The 19,766-nt window shown below is 43.3% G+C and overlaps 1 protein-coding gene across 1 annotated transcript in view; it reads right to left on the bottom strand.

Moving 5' to 3' along the window:
* Positions 1-26: 26 nt before the first annotated feature.
* The window catches only part of LOC122573715, a 36,990-nt gene continuing 17,250 nt past the window's right edge, over positions 27-19,766 (bottom strand). The window contains exon 4 of the mRNA XM_043740476.1: positions 27-6,213. Coding sequence (XP_043596411.1) covers positions 4,313-6,213 — 1,901 coding nt within the window. The 3' untranslated portion in view covers positions 27-4,312. The remainder of the gene's footprint in view (positions 6,214-19,766) is intronic.

Below are 19,766 nucleotides of genomic sequence, written 5' to 3'. Positions count from 1 at the left end.
CGCGAGAAAAAAAGAAAATAAAAAAGTATTTGCTTACTAACTTTATTAACAATTGCCGGTATAAACCTGAATCTACTAACAATTAGATAACAACATGTGCGTCAACGCATTCCTATGGACGTAACGAATTCGCATCAACCGGAAGTAATGGAATTTTTCGTTCTTTTCTATTCTCTTGTTTCTCTCTCTCTCTCTCTCTCTCTCTTTCTTTTTTTTCTTTGTGCCGTTTTATTAGCCATTGCGATATATTATTTATCAAAGGTAGAAAGATTGTTCAGTTTGAGGCGAATTTGTATCGATCGTCCATGGAGGGGGGGGGGCGAGGGGATTAATACACCGAATTGGTACGTTTCTTCGTTTTTTACACCACATTGTTCTTTTTTAATATTGTACGTCCGCGTAAGTAAGACATATATCGTAGTTACGTCGATGTTAAACGCTTTGCGATTACAATGTCCCGAAGAATCAGGTTTCGCAAGGAGACTACACGGTAACGATACTGATGCGACGAGAGCTTATTCACCGTAGAAGAAACTGATCGAACCTGGATACGCCGATACATCTATTTATTTTCCTTTGTTTTCTCTGTTTTTCTTTCTAACGATTTTGGACAGATTTCCTGATCTCGCGGCAGGCTGTATCCTTGTCTTTCTCTCGATCGTTTTCCATCAAACAAAGTAGACATACACGTTACGAATTTTATTTCTCTTCGTTCTTATTTCGTCGATTTATTATTTTATCCGAAGTAACGAGAAGATGATCGTTGCGATAATACAAAGGGTGGATGAGTATTCTCCTTCGAATTTTTGCAAGGATTTCCATTGTAAATATATTTCGAAAGCTGTCGCTGTTTATAAGTACGATGAGGCAAACGTCGAAAGAAAGACCAAAGATTAATGATACGGAAGAGAAAATGTTAAGTAAGAGAGACAGGGAGGAATCGATCAGATGTCTCGACTCGTGTGATAACCTCTGCGCACCCGACAAATGATATTGCAAAGAACGATAGACGAATCTCTAAATTAATCGGAGAATCGAAATAATCGGAAACAATTTTGGCTGTCCTCAAACTACTGCTTCCAATATGTTAAACAGAAATGCATAAATATATATGTATATATATATACATGTATATATACATGTTTGTATATATATATAATTCATATGTGTATATATATATGCATATATGTGTATATATATATAATATTTACAAGACATATACAGAGCATATATAGTTAATATTAATAAAAACATACATTTTTCCTTTTCGCTTCGCGAGACACACGCGCGCACACACATGCAACCATACATTTTATACATACAGGCGCGCGCATAGGTATGCACAAAACGCATCAATGGGATCGTCGCGACGTACTTCTTGATTAACACTTTTACCTTTTTGCCCCAGGGCTCGATGTTCCCGAGAGTCGATCTCGACCATTCGAATTGTATTTCAACGAATATGCCCGTGTCCGGTTCACCTTTTTTTCAGCATTTTTTAGCCAGCCGCTTCGTTCCTCGTGTATATAAAGTACCGTTCGGAAGATCAAATAAAAAATATTACTCGTCGTTAAAAGGGTGAATAGAAAAAAGGAAGTTTTCAAACGTTTTGGACGAATGCTTGCGAGAACCCGACGGTTTCCAATGGTCTCGTTGTATCTTTTTTATTTGCACCAAATATGCTCGCAACATCAAATCAGTGTACGTCGAAGGTTTCGCGAGTCGTGAAAGGCTATACGATCAACGCACCAAAAGTTTCCAATTACGGCCGATCCGCGGAACGTTCTCCCTGTACCATGCGTTCTCCTATTCCCTCGACTTGGAAGGGCGAACCTACGAGAGGGGATTGATTGCGCGGGATATTGCGATTTGTTGGACGTTCGATCGTTTCCCGCCACGTTCACTCCGCGACAGGTCCTTTCGCGGACAACTCTCGAAAGTCAACGCAGTGGCAAACGAGTGGACGCGTAGTTTCTTCCCGTTTCTCGCTGCCTCTTCGCGATGAACGAAGCCGAACGAGCAATCGGAAGAAAAACCGCTTCGCCGAGCAATCGCTCTTCCCGTGACGCGTTTTCCAACCTTTCGACCCCCCTCTCGTGCTTTATCAACTTCCAAGCAATTACTTTTCGCTGTGGACTTTGTACGCGTTAACGGTACGCGCGTCTTCGATCGTTTGTTCATCTTTTCCGAAATGTGCCAAAAATGCAAGGACTACTCGTATATTTCGTTCGATGCGCTCCAAAGATGGATAAAACGGTGGTGTCGGTGGTATCTGTTGGAAAAACGGTATAGACAGTTTCGACAATAAAAGAAACGAACGTGATCGTGGTCGTGAGGATGACGGTGTCCCGTGGAACGTCGACATACCTCGACGATCAAGCCGCTCGAGCAAGAATGGAAAGTTAACACACCTTCGTTCGGTGAATTCCGTCCGCGTGGGAAGCGCTGTTACCGTGCAATTAAACGCCGCTCCAGGCTGCAGCGGCGGCTCGGCTCTCCACAACACCAGAGTCTCGAAGGCGTTAATTATTTCAAAATCTTGGTCAGAGAAGTAGAGTCGAACCAACGAGGAAAAGGATTATCCGTGTATATACGTTAAATCGGCGTACGTAAAAGCGAAAGAAGAAAAAAAAAGAGGATCCGAGTCGCGAATCCACTCTCGCGTTATAGAAGAGCAGAGCAACACCGAAAGAGCGAAACGGTCTGTCAACTACACCACGTGTGTATCGCTTTGTACCTCGTACCTTAATGAAACGATATTTAATTAAACTCGCACGACTAGATAATACTGGAAAAAAGGAAGAGAATTAACGAATTGGAAAACGACGCCCGACAACCTATATATATATATAAATACGTATACGTACGTAAGAGATTTCAGGCGTGTTGTGCTCTTTCCTCCCCCTTCCCTGATTCGTTCTGTTCTGTGCCGTACTTCTCTTCTCCTCACACTTATGCCCCCACGCAATTGTCCTTTTCCCATCTGCCCGCATTCTCGTCGTCCCTATGAAGCACACCCATACACGCATACATGCATACATACATGCACATACACACACGTACACCAACACTTACACACAGATACACATATAGATGCGACCGTTCATTCTTACAGACTTACATAGCGCTCTCGCTCTCACGCAGCCCGAACGCTTGCATTATCTCGATCTCGTGTCATACCGCTCTCTAACGCTCGACAGGGCCGCTCGATACAACAGTGTTAACGAGTATAAAAGCGTATACATCGTGTACCGAGCGGAGGAAAACGCTCGGAAACGCGGACAATGCTTCTTTTCAGAGCTTTCTTTCTCCGTCTCTTCCCCTTCTCCGACCCCCCTCACCCTTTTCCTTCCCCTTCATAACTTTATTCCTTCCTTTTCCGATTCTTATATACGTATTTTACCGCGAGATGCAAGCGACTGGCACACGGTTTCAGAAAATAATCGAGTCCAGTCGGGCAGGACGCCTTCCGAATTCTTTCGCCGCCTGCTGATCAAACATCTCTCACCCTCTCACTCCGTGTCATGCTCCTACTGTGAAACTTTATGTGTTACTTGGCGATGCAGCCACGAATAAATTAACCGTAGAAAAGTTTCTTCTTTATACAAATGTAATATACAATATATATATCTATAACCTAGGCGTAGACGCGTGTACACGCGTTTCGAGCGAAGTAACAGCAAGAACGCGTGTACACGCGCGTACACGTGCTCGCGTTCAATATACTTTAGTGGTTCGTCTATTTACTTTCACGCTTTCTCTCTCTTTTCTTTCTCTCGCTTACTGTTACCACGCATTCGCTTGGTCACGTTCGCTCCCACGCATTTGCTCCCTGTGTGTGCGCGTACTATTTATATATTCTATCATGTATAGACCTATCTATACGTAAGTGGTATGTCTCTGCGTTTATACGCACGCTCACGTAGTACATTGTCAATCCTTTCTATCCTTCGCCCATCTTCCATCCTCCTTCTCCTCCTTCTCCTCCTTCACCTTCTTTCCTTCCTACCACTACTACACGATACTCGCATTCTTCCATTCGTACACGTTCTTGCTCTTTCAAACTCTCTCGCTCGCTTCGCACTTTCGCGCGCGCATGGAAGAATAATAAATAAAACACTCGCGACGTCAGACGTACGAATTCGTCAGAATCTTCGATATCGTTTCTCGACTTAAATGCAACTCTTGTACTTAATGCAATTTTTCATTTTGCTCCCTCTCGATAATCCTGTGCATAGAAGAGCCTTGGCGTCTCTGTTCGCGAGAGACCGCGATATACCACGTGTATTACCGGCGTCGGAATACCCAACTATTAGAGTTCCGGTGTAACCGGGTCGAGCAACCTTTTCTCCGGATCCCTCGAGTCCCCGATGTCGTTGGCGATCGGATGATGCCTATTCCCGGCGTTCCCGATCGTGTTCGGGTTGCATCTGCATCCCTGAGCGGCGTGCCGGGCGTAACATATTTCGCACAAAGCAACGCAGCCCTTGAACGGCCAGTAGCACAATAAGCAAGGCATGACGAGAGTAAGGGCACCGAGACAAGCCCACCTGGAGGCCCTCCTGTTCCCCGTGCAGGAGCATGGTTCGTCCGCGCAGCTCCCGGCCGCCTCCCCGTCGATTCCACTGCCGCCGTTCCCGTCCACGCAATGATAAAACAGTCCTTTCACACAGCACAAGCAAGAAGCGTAATCGAGGATCGTGTCGGCGGAGCAGAGGCATTTGTTGTCGCACAACCATTTACTCGGCAATGGCGGTGGTTCCCGACAAGACTCGCAGCGACATCGACCGCAGAAATTGCACATTATCGACAAACCGGCCGGATCGTAAGTTCTAGAGGCGAGGCTGTTGGCCGGTTCCTTGGTAAACGAGACCGGCTGCTTGGTCACGGCGTTCGGTGTCGCGGTGTTCGCGGCGATCGAGCCCGCGGATGCGGCCGTGTTCGTCCCGCTCGCGATCAATCCGCGAAACGCTTGAGTCCTATTCGCGTGTAACCGATGCGTCGCCGCGACAGACGCGTCCGTCACACCCTTCTGACGATGCCTTCGGTCAATTTTCGGGCAATCAGTACCGATCGCGCGTTTATTTTCATCGTCGATGACACGTCGCTCCTGGTTCGAATGTTTGAATGGCGCCTCGACGTACTCGTTGATTGCCCTCTCTCCATCCGGTCGAGGCACGGTGAGGCTCACCTCGCTTATGGGACTCCTCGGTGGCGTGTCGTTCGACAACAGCCCCCGGGCGTTCGTCTCGTTCGAAATGTCGACGTTCCTCGGTCTGCTCCGGAAGGTGCTCGAAAGCGGACTGAGCGGAGCGGTGACCAATACTCTCGGATTCGACGAGGCTGCGGGAGGCGCGGTAGTGGTCGAGGCGGCCGCGACGTGCACGCTGGGCAATCTCGGTGGCGGAAACGGTCGGTTGTGATCGTGCACGCGACCACCGGTGACGCCCTGTTGTTGAACGAAGCGCGCGTCTCCGTCGTCGGAGTTGGTGCTGGCGATGTTGTCGGTGGTGATGACTGTGCTGGCGGTGTCGAGACCGTTGGTTGCGGCATTCGCGTTCGTCTGCGAAGAAGGCGGCCGCGAAAGCGGCGCGATCGCATTGTTCTGCGACATCGGCCGACCTCTCAGTTCAAGATGCTCGGCTTGGCAACGCACCGCTGCGTCCACGCAACGCTTCCGGTGCTCCTCCTTCTTCTTCGCCTCCAGCTCTTCTTCCTCCTGCCAGTGATTCGCGAAATGGATACCGTTACCGATCTCTGCGCCCCTTTCTGCTCCTCTTCCGCCACTTCCACTTCCTGCTCCTCCTCCGCCGCCGCTTGCGCCACCCGGCCTAACTCGACTCGACGACGAGAGGATCCTTCTCGACGATCCTGTTCCCAGTCTCCTTGCTGTTTCTGGCGAGGATGGTGATGTGGAACGACGAACCGATAAAGCCGACGACGCTGCCCGCTCGCTAGCCCATTGTTCGATGGCTCTCGGTGATCCTGGACTCGATGTATGCTGCTGGTTCTGATGGTGCTGCTGTTGCTGTTGCTGCTGCTGATAATGAGTTGATTGACTCGGGGTAGTAAGTATCGCCTCGTTGATCCGCACTGCCCAGCCCGCGCGAGGTGGTGACACTCTCGACAAGGGCGTTCCATTAGCGAGGATGAGGCTCGGTAATGCTCCGCGTCCGCTTCCTCTCGCCCTCGCGACACGCGCTTCATCCCCACCTGAAACGATACCACATCCGTTACTCTCTTCTTCTCTCTTTCTCTCTCGTAGTTTCTATAAATCGCAATACATCGTTATCTTGTCGAAACAGAGAATTAAAAAGCAACCAGCACGCGATCATCCGTTTTGCCAAACCTGTATCGTATTTTGCCTATTCTATATGCCTAGTAAGAAGTATCCGCACGAAGAATCCTGAAAGAATGGGAGAACGAATTTGAATGAACAAAGCCGAAAGCGATATTCGGATCACACCTCGATAGATACGAAGAATGCTGTGTACGCACCACTACCTACGTAGCTTCGAGGTAGGTTTGGTCTCCGTACGTGGGCGAGCGCGGCGCGAGTGGGCGCTCGTGGCCTGTGTGCGCAGCACCGGGGTTCTTGATTCAGTGGTCACCGGCCCACTCGAAGCGCCTACAGTTGTGGAAGAATCGAGCGTTTCGTTCAACCAAGACCGATCGTGCCCTCCACGCAACTACTCCGTATGACAGACTTACAACCAGGGCTGGCCAATGAATTATTTCTACCAAGATTTTTCGGAGAAACTCAACGTTGGAAAATTATAGACTCTGTTATTCGTCTACCGTTCCGAGGGAGAATGTATAATTTATTCGTCGTGATGGATTTGAAGAACAGACGGAATATGTAATTGGAAAACAGGGAAGAATGCACGCAGACCAGATGACATTAAATCTGGCTGGTAATCCGTTCAACGCGCCACGACCCACTCTCGCGGAGCCTACGGAACTGGAAGAAACGACGTTTGCCCGCACGAGACCAATCTCGCGTCCTACACGCATCCGCAGTGTAGAAATGCATTGGTATCTCTCACAACGACGACTATTAACTTCCCTTGCTCTGCTATTCGGTTTTTCTCTGTTTAGGAAACTAAACGCGTCGACACAGTCAATAATAAATCGACAAATATAAGAATCGACAGGACTTGAGTGCATGATTAAGCTATAACTGCAGCGAATGCGCGTTCCAATGAATTGTCGCTCTGACGAATGATACGTCCGAAGAACGATGTGACTACTCTCATAAAAATGTACATTTGTTCTGCCCAACGGAACTATGAGTCAATAAATGAGATGAAACTTAAAAGTGGAAAAAGCAATGACAGTGTTTCGATTTACGTTAGAATCTCCTATTATCTGCGTCATTTTCTTGTAGTAAATGGAATTCTCCGAAGTAAGAAATTTGTTTTTTGAGAATTGAACGTTAATCGCGCAGATAATCGTATATCGAAATTGAAAAATTAACAAAAACGGACTTATCGATTTAACTTCTGAGAGGCTTAAATCGTTCTGACATATTTGTCACAACGTCAGTCACGAAAGAACGCATCAACCGTAGCCATAGCCTTACAAACACGCGGTTCCAACATGTGTGAACGCAAGCAGATAGGTACGCACGGGCGCGATCTCCGACGACACGGTGATGTTCTCGAAAAAACCTTCGAGCACAGGGCCATTCAGGGAGGATGCACTCGGAGGAATGCGTGGAGCCTATCGCCGGCCAACTGTCATAGGTCAGAGCTTTTAGTCGCTCTATACGACCGAGTACAGATAAGAGAAACGTTTTGAGAGCTTGTGCATAGCCGGTATAAACGAGCAACTCTCTTTCTCTCTATCTTTATCTCTCTTACCTCTTCTTTCTAAATCAAAGGAATACGTTTCTTCGCTTTCCTCGTAGTATATACTAACGCTGTCAACAGATAGAAACTCATCCATCCGCTAATGGGTTTCTGGAAGCCGAACTTCCACTACCGTAGAACGATAACGCGAGGCGAATTTTCATTGAAAAGCAGACAGCTGCGAAGTGAAAGGAAGGCTCGTCCACGCGAGGAATTTCGTTTTGTCACGGCACGAGAGATATTCGTGCGACGCGTACGTCAACCAGTGAATAACGTGTACGCTTTCCAAGTAACGATAAGGTAAGTCACGAATCAATCATGAATCACACTGGTGGCATTACGGAACGGGAGGGCTTCGGGGAAGATTGCCAATCACGTAATTGTGACACGATGATTGTTCCGTCAATATCCACGCGCAATCACCGCGATTAGGATAATGACGATGATACGTCGAATATTTAGCCAACTATCTCACGTCCTTCGTGCCGCGTTCGATATTTCATGTCTGGTTGTTCTGTCGCGTGCACAACGATAATTATAATTGGAGTTATTTGTAAATAGAATGCCACATACGGTGAGATAATTCGGGAAAGAAGATACGAATAATCCTTGTAATGTTTTACGATTTGTAATGTTACGTGCCAAAATAGTTGGTACGGGAAAAAGAAAATAAGTTTTGTTAAACAATGATACAGCGGGGATTATTAAACTACGTGGAAATGTTTGCTATTGTTTTAAAATTTCCTTAACGCTAGTATTACGAGCTTGAACGAGCGCCTAAGTATTTTATGTACGAATAATTATAATGTTAAATTATAATATCGATTATAAAATCATATAAATTATATATGCAATATGTGCAATTACCTTCCCATTGTAGAGAAATTCAATGCTTATTCATTTTTTTTAAAAGAAATTCCTATATGTTTACCGTAATAACGCAAACAAAAAATCTCACTTTCGTAGCTCTAGAATTAAACGGTACAATTTAAGTTTTGCGAAACGTTTGTATCTTTGACAGGATGTCAGGAATAAGATTCGTGTAACTGTCATTCGTAAAGAAACGCACTTTTTAAACGACGTTCCGGTCCAGATATGTTTCAATAACGCGCCGGAAATGTCCGCGATAAGATCGGACATGCTTCCTTGCCACGTACGTATTTCCGTTCAATAAAATTATCTGGTGTTGGGGTCAGCGCGATGTCGCGTATGCGTACCTATTAAACGGCAAAGTTCTTCCAACGATCCTACGCTACGAAATAATTTTAAATATATATATTCAACTTTTATAACTGGTAAATCGTAGACGAAATATATAAACGTTTACTTTATACAAATAACATTTCCTTCGTTTAACGCTGCAATTGCCAAACCTGTTAAAATAACGGGATTACAATTCTTTGATCGCGCACTTACTAAATACTATATATGCGCGTCTCAGATAGAATAAATTATTACACCTACCTATTTTTATCGTACCATTTGAACCGAACTGACATTTATATATAAAACATTTAACGTTTCACACGAGATGGAGAGGAAAAATCACACGTACAATTTTTTAACCCAACTTAAGATATCCTTGAGATAACGATAGAAAAATACAGTATAGTATATGTGAAAAATACCTAAAAAAAATTGTGTATTATTAATACCGGTATTAGCCCTCGTAACCGTAAGCATTTTCTTCTATATCCTGGCAATCTTTTAAAAAATCGACTAAGAATGGAAAATGGAGATGCGTGGAAATGAAGAAATTGGCCTTGTCGACTTACTGAAAATTCATGGGACTAGCGAAAATCCAGAAAAGAACGTGGGCTCGCCCACGCCGGGGCCGATGGAATCCTTCGGAGGCGTGTCTGCTGATCACGGCGACGCACGCGCACCGACAGGACACGACACCAACGGAACAGCGATTCCGTTCGAACGGATCTAGGAACGTCCTCGAATTCCACCGGACGACGTCAGCTTTTCACCCTCTCATCGGTCACGTCGTACTGCTCTCATTTGCCGCTTGTTTAATATCTGCACCACGAGCCTCCCTGTCGGCGGCGTTTATCGCCGAGAACGGGGCACATGTCACAAGCGTCAACGAATTTGAACGAATACTCAGAGAGCTCGCTATTCGATCTTATTTAATATTTCCGTCAAACGCCTTTCACTCAACGACGGCGACGACGACGATGACGACGATTTACTCTTGAACGGAAAAGATCAAGTTTCACCTGTACTGTTTCAAACTTTTTCTCGAATTTCATGGATGAAAAAGAACATTTAAATTCGCGTGGATATGTGCGATTATATCGTTTATGGTCCGGCGTTTGTCTCGGCAGAAGCGCGATAGAAGCAGCTTACGGAAGTGTTCGTTCGTGACATGAGACTAGGATATGAATGGATGACGGTTGACACGGAGCCGAGAAAGAAACGGTGAAACGTCATAACACGAAACAAACACGACAACTGCTGGCGGACGACTGACAATGAGCTTGCCGTGAGTGAGTCGAGCTGGCTAGCTGGCGGTGAAGGGGAAGGGGGAGCGCGTTAGCGATTGGGCACAGTGTAAGAGGTTCGCGTGGAGGGGCGACAGGCGAGTCAGACGAACGACGGATGAGAAAGAGAGAGGGCAGAGTGGGAACAACGACAGAGCGGTGAGCAGGGTCCGAGCAGTAGAACGAGAGGCAGTAGAACGAAACGGATGGAGAAGAGGGAAAGCAGGAAAGGAGAAGGAAGGAAGCCATGAATGGTGACAGCCGGGCGAGGGGAACAGAGGGGACAGAAGTAGAGAGAAACGGTGTGTTCGAAAGAGCGAGATAGAGCAGAGATGGTTGGCAGAGTGTGTGAGAGAGAGAAACGAGGGCCGGTCGAGTTCCGTGCACGGTATGCCATCTGGCGATATCGTGGCCAACGACTCGTTCGCAACACGAAGCTTTTTATGAATGGGCGGAAGCTATCATTGAAGCTTTAGATTGAATGAAAACATTACCTATGTCGTCACCGTGTATACCACCGACAGCGTCGGCGCGGCGACAGTGACGGTCGTCGATCGCCACGCTGGAGGTGGCAAATGCTTGCGCGGTGATTTTTTTTTTCGTCCCTGTCAAACGTGCTCTCTACACGTTGTACACGCCTCCTTCCACGCTGTGGGAAATTTTTTTGTCCGATCACCGCACCGGGGGTTCGATGTGCCGTTCCGTGTGTTATCGATCGAATTTAAAGCGTACCTCTCTCGGATGTTTACTCGACACCAAAGAGTCTCCGGTCACACCGGATAAAGGATTCTAGTCGCGTCACTTTACACGTTCACCGTCATCCTGCACCGTTTTTTTTTCCTTCTTACTTCTTTTATCTTTTTTTCTTCTCGCGCATTTCCAATTAACTTTTGCGCGTTTCACACGACAGAGGCAGCAAATTTCATTCGATCGTAACTGTTACCGAGGAATAGATAGTAAATAGAAAGAACGAACGAGTACCGTTACCGTTCGAATAACGATATCATTCTCGAACCGGAAGAACGTCTAAGGCTTATTAAATAACCGGACTGCATCTTTCGAGAAGTTTCTTTAATCACCTGACCATGTACCTACCAATCCTATTCCGATCTTTCGCTTAACATTTACAGTATCGGTTCCATTATCTCTAACATTGTTCTCATTAATATTAATCATTTGTGGCGATAAATGGTCACGAACGTTCCATGAGAATCAGCCTGAAAGTCACTATTGGTATTTACGTCGATCGTAAGACAATCGATAAGAGCGTCTACTTAAAATAATACCGTTAATGGTACTTTTCATAGAAAAACGTATCGCGAACCACTTCGTACCTCGTTCCGCTACTCTGTCCCATAATGAAATCGGTTATTTGTGGAAGTTGAACGGTTTACTGCAACCACAGCCGAACGACAAATAATTATAACTCGATCGTAGAAAACGCATGGAAAACCAGAAAACAAAGTGCTTGCCGGGTAATTTTTAACTCGTCCTGTCTGATCCTACAATCAAAATCTAGTTTAAAAAAAAGAAAAAAAAGCCATTGTCCTATCCATTTAAATAACCAGGAATCAAGCGTCAGAGATTGAAAGACCATCGACGATACTCATTGAACGAGTATCATGGCTGAATGAATTCCCAGTGTACTACACTATCGATAAATCGTTCTAGCATGTTAACGCTATAGCGTTGATTCAGCTATGCGCGTAAGAGTAGACTTTGGTACAAGGAAGAATCCTTTCGTTTCATTTGGTTCGATTGTATCGGAGGCTCGTTTACAGCGAGTAGTCGTTCGATCACGTTGACACGCGAAACAGAGAGAAGAAGTTGAAGGAGTAAGTCGAGCGACCAACCAACCGAGCGAGTCGAACATGAACAGATGAGAGAGGGCGCAGATAGAAAACGGAAGAAGAGGAAGAATAGGCCGTCTCGTTCTGACGCGTTACATGCTTCTATATTTATCCCACTCATTAATTCTATCCTCGTCGTTCACCGTTCATTCATTCGAACATCTGTCTCGCTCTATCTCACTGTGCCGCACCAACCGTCGTTGTCGCGCCTCTCTCTCTTTCTGCCGCGTACGCACGTTCATTCATCTCCTCTCTGTCCTTCCCGCTGCCCGTGTACTTTCCACTCGTTGTTTCTCGTCTCTTTCCATTCTATCAGCCACTCTCGTTCTCTCCTTCTCGTGCGCAACCGTCTTGCCCCTTTTCCTTCTCCATCCTTGTCTGGCCATCCTCCTTCTAGTTCTGGTTCGTTCACTCAGTCGCACAACTAGTCACGTCGCTCCCACTCATTCGTGCTTCCCCACCAACGGCACACATCCGCACGACAGATACCAATAGCGTAACTACGAATCCGTCTGGTTACGCGCATCGCGCGTAAATTGGAAATCTTATTCGAATATATTTTATTTCATTTCTCCCTTTTCGAGCAGTCGAAATTTCATACGGAGTTTCCTCTCTTTTATAGTTAGACTCAGTATGAATATATTCTTCCACGATGAGAAAACCGAAGTAGAAATGCTTGTTGTGTTGTATAGTCAAGTATCTAAGGTATGGATATATTAGCCTAGCAAAAGTTTCTAGAATACATCTTAAGAGACGCAAATTTTTTCTCTAAATTTGATTAAGTTACGTGATTTCATAATCTCAGTACGGCGTTGAGAGACTGAAAAGGATTTTCAAATGCGGATAGACATATAGAAAGAGAAATGATTCGGGAGCGACACGTTCGCGCTATCTTCCAACAAATTGCAGCGAGTATTATCTATCGGCAACGTATATTTGCCGATCGTGTGTCAACGTATATCCTAGTTGCGTAACAACGTATTTCCGGGTCGCGGTCCTTGCAGTGCCGCACGAAAACTAAATAGCGCAGATAAAGATATCGTGTTCAAAGTGTAATGTTTCTTTGGTGTATCTCGAGTGTCGACTCGACAACGATACGACTCTAAACTACACGCGATATTGCGAGCTTATCGTTCACCGAAGCACGCTGATGATTCAACTCGCTAGCGGACCTTTACCAAGAATTTTCATTAATGTAGCAAAACGGTATTATAATCAAATGAGTGAACAAATTTTCTATTTAAAAGTTAAAGAAGAGGATGTTCAGATGCCATTCTGATTTATTGCGCCAACTCGAAGAGATTTTCTTCAGGGTTCTGTGAATTCGACGATACGCTACTGAAGCGTAGAAAGACAAGCGCGCAGGAACGTTAAGCGAAGCAGGCGAACAGCGAGCAAGCGAACAGCCAAGTAAACTTTGACGAGGGCTTGGCTCGCCTCCGAGCAAACATCTCTGTGCACCAAGAAATTTCTATATAAAATAAATTCCGATCCGCGTCCCTACCATTAACCACGAGCCATCGCACCACAGTCCCATAGATCTGAAAATTGATTTCTCTGCCTCTAGCAACAATTTCAAAGTTATTTTCCACTGTCAAAATAATATCGACCGCGCCTATTTATAAAGTTGAGTCTTCTACAACTAAATAACTATACATACATAATCGTTCACTATTTGAAACATCCAAACATGTAGAACAGGCAAAAGTAGCCACAATTCGCTTGCATTGCCGCTATTTGCTTAAGTTGCTACGTCAATAACGAAGAAACGAGCATGGTCGACTAACGACGATGAAGAAAACACTCTGGGGAACGAAAGGCGTGCAATGGGTAGCAGCAAGTTAGCGAGCGTCAAAGCAGCCAGTTTATTTCGAGCGTTTTCGATTTCGAGGAGGCAGACTCGCGTGCCACTGGCGAAGCCAATTACACAATGGCTCATAAAAGAGCTCCGTATGAATTCCAACCACAAGACACAGAAATGCAAACAGAGCAGTTTGGCTCGTTCGTTTTTCGCGTGGTGTAAATCTCGAAACGTGTAGCACGAGAGAAGGGAGGTAAAAATTAAAGCACGGAGAGCGCGGAGTTGACGATGATCCAAAATATTTTTCTTTCAACGGGCCGTGTCACGGTGCATCCGTTCACAACGGCCGACAAAATTAGAGCCGCACCGTCAAGTTATTTTAATGAGAATTCTGCTTCTCTCGGTGTGTCAAGATCGCGCGATTCAAGCAACCCGTCGTGCTATAATGGTCGACAAAGCTGCCGTGTCTGTATGTGCTATCTTTTAAACCGAAATTCTAGTCCTTGGGAAAGTCAAGGTTCTGGGAAGTGTAACAAACCTAGCGGATGTTATTTATTGCCACCGAGACCAGACTGAAAAACATTCCACGCTCCCGGATACGATCGTGGTTAACGAAGCGGCAGTAACGGCCACCGATCGATTCTTATCGGTTGCGTGTCTTTTTCTAGAGGTCGTAACTTGGACGAGTTATCTAACATCGGGCGTACATTACATCCCAAACAAAACAATCTGTATTTCGGAAGAACTGATTAAACGCGTGAGTTCTGTATCGCGGAAGAAAGATTCGATTTTGTTAAAATCTTTGACAGTTCCCGAAAAGGAGAACTATATACGCTAGAACTACCGAACCAATCGAGATGAGCGATATCAGATATTTTGTTTTTATAACTACCAAAATTACACGCAAGTATTAACCTATTGTATGTAGTTTTACTTATTCGTTGAAAGTTGTAATAAAAAGTTACTATAGTAACTATAGTTGTTGATACTATAAGAAAATAATGTATTCTAATCGTAATTTATTTGACAATAACATAATCTAATCTAATATAATATAATATAATATAATACAACGTACTGTAAAGTAATCTTTGCATATATGGAAATTCCGACTGTCTCAATAAAAAGAACAATTTATAATATCCATATTAAATTAACTATGTAAATGTATGTATATATACATTAAAGATAGATAGATCTAACATTAAACTTAAAATTAAAATAAAATATTTCCTTCTGCGAACCATTGCGAAACAAGTTACTCGAAATAGTAAATTAATTCCAGAGACACCCCTTTAGTACCGAGAACTTCTTAGTTCGATGTCCTTTCGATTCACTGAAAACAGAAAGCGAAACGCCTTCCGTTCGCAGCGATGGTAGTTCGTGAGGGTTTGCGACGCGTTTCCAGGTAATATTCTCCTACAGAAGAAGCTCGAGCTCATCGTGAAAACGTTGCTCCTTTTGCCATGGAACTCTAGATAGCCTTCTACGATTCTGATGAAAATATTTCGAAAACTTTGCAACGATACGATTTCTCAATACGATTCCTAACATAAAACGTGCGAATTCTAAATATTTCCCTCGATCTAAAGAGAAAAGTTGGAAGATTCGCAGTATTGTTCGAGTTGGAAAAAATACGGAACATTCCAATCCTATTAGTTAGTTACCTGGATTTTTCCACCTGTTTTTCCTAACTTTCCATTCCAAGACCTGAGCAATAAGTCGGGAAACATTTGAAGGAGTAATATTCGACTTCTTTTTTGTTATTCTTACGACTCATCGCTTCCTTCCGATAAAAGAGTGACGCAATATAGACAATAGATGTGCAAAATCAGTTAAAACGACTGGTATCGAACCGTTTTACTTTTCCAATTACCAAACACATTTACATGCAAATGTTGAAAACAATGAGATAGAAACATAACTACTACGCTATGGATTTTTAAAGATTTCTAGAAAATTTGAAGGTCCAAGGCAGCACAGAATATATGTAAAAAACTATATAAAATATCAAAAGGAAATCGTACATCATAATATTTAACGGACGTAGGGAATATTTATTTGGAATTCGTATTTGGAATCATATCGGTATAAGTATCAATTTACATAAACGTCCTTAACCTAAGGATAATACGTACTTAATTATTTTCGTCGTATTTCTATAATTCCATTGATTGAAAAATATCGTTCACAATGGAAGATCAATCTTGCAAGTTCTACGAGAAGTGAAACAGAGCGCCACGTAGTTTAAGGCGACAGCGAAATAACAAACAGCAGGAACAATAAGGAAATAAAGAAGCGCCGCCGTTTTCCAGGATGTTGCAGCTTTTTGTCATAACTGACAGGGAACGCGCGCCCCATGCAGCGAAGACGTTACGACAGATGTTTGCCGGCCTCTGTTCAACTTCCCTTCGAGCGAGCGAGCGGAGAAGCTGGTCGTCGGAAGCTGTTTTGACTTTGCATGCAAAGTAGCCGCGCAGGGCAGACTGCGCGCGACCTTCTTGCTAACGTAGGAATTAATCGTTATATAGTTCCTTAATACGCTCGTAAATCTCGTATAACGAATCGCTCATAAATTGACCGTCGCTATAAATTCCTATCGATGACAGCTTTGCCGGATTATTAAATTTTAATTTCGCGCTCGACTCGTTCCCGACTCGCGCGCAATAAATATACGCGCGATTCCCAAGGAACCTAGTTAAAATGACCCTCATGATTCTTTACTTTCTAAAGTTTCTTCTAATTATTCTATCCTTTTTTTTTTCTTTTAGGACGACAGCTTTCGTAAAGTTTGTCCTGTTGATAGCTAGTAAATTTATTGGCGTAACAAGCGAAAGCAATATCATACATGTATATGTAATTAGTGGACTACGGATATTTATGCAAATTCACATTTGACGTCTACGGAGGGAAAATTATATTTTTCTTGATTCCCTGATTTTAATATCATTCCGTGATTAGACGGAAGAATTTTAATGCGATGTAATTGAAAACAAAAATATGTTAAGTTGAAAGATGTAAATCTTTTGAAAATAGAAGCCATAATTATCAAGACGGCAATATTTTAATGCCGTCTTTACAATTTTAAAGGAAATGGGGAAATACGTATTTACCTCGAAAGCAAGATATAAAGGCAGTTTTGATCATGTTTTCATTATTGATTGACAACGAACCGAGTTCTAAAACTGCTTCTTCGTAACACGTAAGAAATGCAGATAGGTTCTTCCTCTGTAGTATTCGTGTTTATAAACTGAAGAAATAGAATCTAAATACATCTTTCATTCACGAAACATTGTAACGAGTAAGCTACCTACTCTACTTTTGATATTTTATGTATCTTTGCATAATATAAGATATCCATATTATATAATACATAAATACATGTTATTATATTAATAGTAATAATATTATAAGACATAGAACAATATTACATATATAATAAATAATTAATGTATAGTATATATATTATATAATATTCTATGGATTTTGCATAGAAATGTTATAAATTAAATAAATAAATAAATTTACATAAATTATTAATGAATAAATGCATAGAAATTCATAATCTAATTTGACAAACGGTGGGTCGTTATCCATAACCTAACGATCTCAATAAAATCCGTTTCGTAGTGAAATAGCAAATTTTTGGAATTAACAACTGAGAGCGACATAATTAGCGAACGATAAAAGCGAAACAAAATTTTGAACAAGAGCAAACGATGAAATGGGATAGAGGTGAGAAAAGGAGATATAGGAAGAGGGGGAGAGAAAGAGAGAGAGAGAGAGAAAAGGAACGAGCGAGAGCGACACCGGATATCCTTCAGACTGCACCCACGCAACGTGCATGCATGCCCGCGTGCATACACACTCGTATATTCAAGATGCACCAGAGCATCTCTCCGCGATTCAGTGCTGGCATATTTTTAAGCGTCGCCTGGCAAACTCGCTGTATCCGATTATTTATTCCCCCTGGTGGCATTCCCACTCGATTATCTCCGATCTTTGCCCACGGGAGTGTCGAACAACACTTTCGAAATTGATTACGAAAGGAAATAGCCTGAAAATACGACGGGACTCTGACGAAGGTTTCGACGACGAGGAACCAGCCCCGCTTACAGAGACAGATGTATCCGGTTTCCCCTGAAACCTACGCAAGATACTTTGCTCTAAAAACTCTGTAAACTTTCCTTTTTCCAATTCAAAGAAACTCGAATGATGTCTTTCTACGATCTTCGCATTGTTACGCTTCTTTTCCAACTATAAATACGTATTTTACTTTGAAACAAATTTTTCCAGTTGATATAGATTTTCTCTTTTTCTCTCTATTGGCTCTTACAATCATTGACCTTCTAATTTTTAAAACATAGAATCCCCGTAACAAGCCCTAGTTAACTCCATCTTTTCTCAGCTTCTTAATTTCTTTGTGCACGATGAACTTTTAATTCTCGCGTGATTTATTTCCGTAGGTTCTACGTCTAAGAAACAAATCACTTACATCTACAAGTTCATTTATCTAAAGAACAAATGACTCGCTCGCATAAATTCGTTTGTAGCAAGAATATGACATAAACGATAATAGTAAATTCCAAGATAAATTTTAAAGAGCCGTAACGTCGTTAATTTTCTCTACTTTTCTATTTATGGACGGAACCAGTGTGACTTTCGAACGGCTCAGATAATTCTCTAATAGATTTACAATAAGAAAAATCTTACTTCGTGACGAGTCTTTCGACTTCATCAATTCTTATCGACCTTTGTGATCGTCCCAATCGATTTTCCGATCCTAGCAAAGCAAAATCCTCGTAATAAATAATTTCTGGATAAAAAAACAACTCGAAACAAGCAACAGTTGTATGCACTTTTATACAGTTCCAACAAGTTCGAAAGCGAATTATCGACGGAGCAAAGAATAACAGGATCCTAATGAATGAAACAATCGACTTTTATTAACGGCGGTCGTTGTAACGCGATTCGTAATAGGTTTCTGTGTGCCAAGACCTATCCTCTGCGAGAGGTATATAAGCCAGGGATCGTTTACAGCGACACTGCGTTACAGAAAGAAATTTCGAGGAACCTGAGGAACGAGTCATTTTCTTACAAAGCCAACGAACGATGTGAAAAGGAAGAGAAGAGATGAGAAGGGGGAGGAAGGAGAAGAGGGAGCTGAGAAGGGAAAGAGAAGAGAAGGGAAAACAATGGATCGCTACGATCCCTTCTTTCCGTCCTTTGCTTTTCTGCCACCTTGCGTTACCTATTCCCTCCGAAGCACAGAGTATATATACCTGCAACAGCAGCCTCGGTCTGTTACCTTTATCCGGCATCGGTTTCAAATTTAAAGCGCAATAAAATCGTTCAGGGAAGCTATCGTGTTTAGAAAAAGCACCAGCTTACATGATTTACGACGGTGATTAACTTACGAGTACCTCCGATAGCTGGAGGAAGATAATCAATCACCTACTCGCCAAAGCGCTTCCCGCTACCAAGTGTTAAATTATTATCGTTTCTTTCATTCCCATTTGCATAACCTTCCGGTATTTCCGTTAATTTTAGGATTCTCTTGGCTCGTCGATTAGGTATATTAGAAAGCTGCTAAGATTATTAGTATATCTCTGCGTAATATACGTACGACGAATTTAATGTCCGACTGGAATTCATCACTCATCGAGCGATGCGAATAGTTATTTACGATTGCCAAAGTTAATGGACCATTATTTGGGTATCGAGTATGTCGTAAAGTTTATTCGCGTTGTTTCCTTTGAATTATCACCGGATAATA

The sequence above is a fragment of the Bombus pyrosoma genome, linkage group LG12, assembly GCF_014825855.1.
Source record: "Bombus pyrosoma isolate SC7728 linkage group LG12, ASM1482585v1, whole genome shotgun sequence".
Lineage (NCBI taxonomy): Eukaryota > Metazoa > Arthropoda > Insecta > Hymenoptera > Apidae > Bombus > Bombus pyrosoma.
The sequence above is the reverse complement of the archived record's forward strand: the minus strand, read 5'-3'. Positions and strand labels throughout refer to the sequence as shown.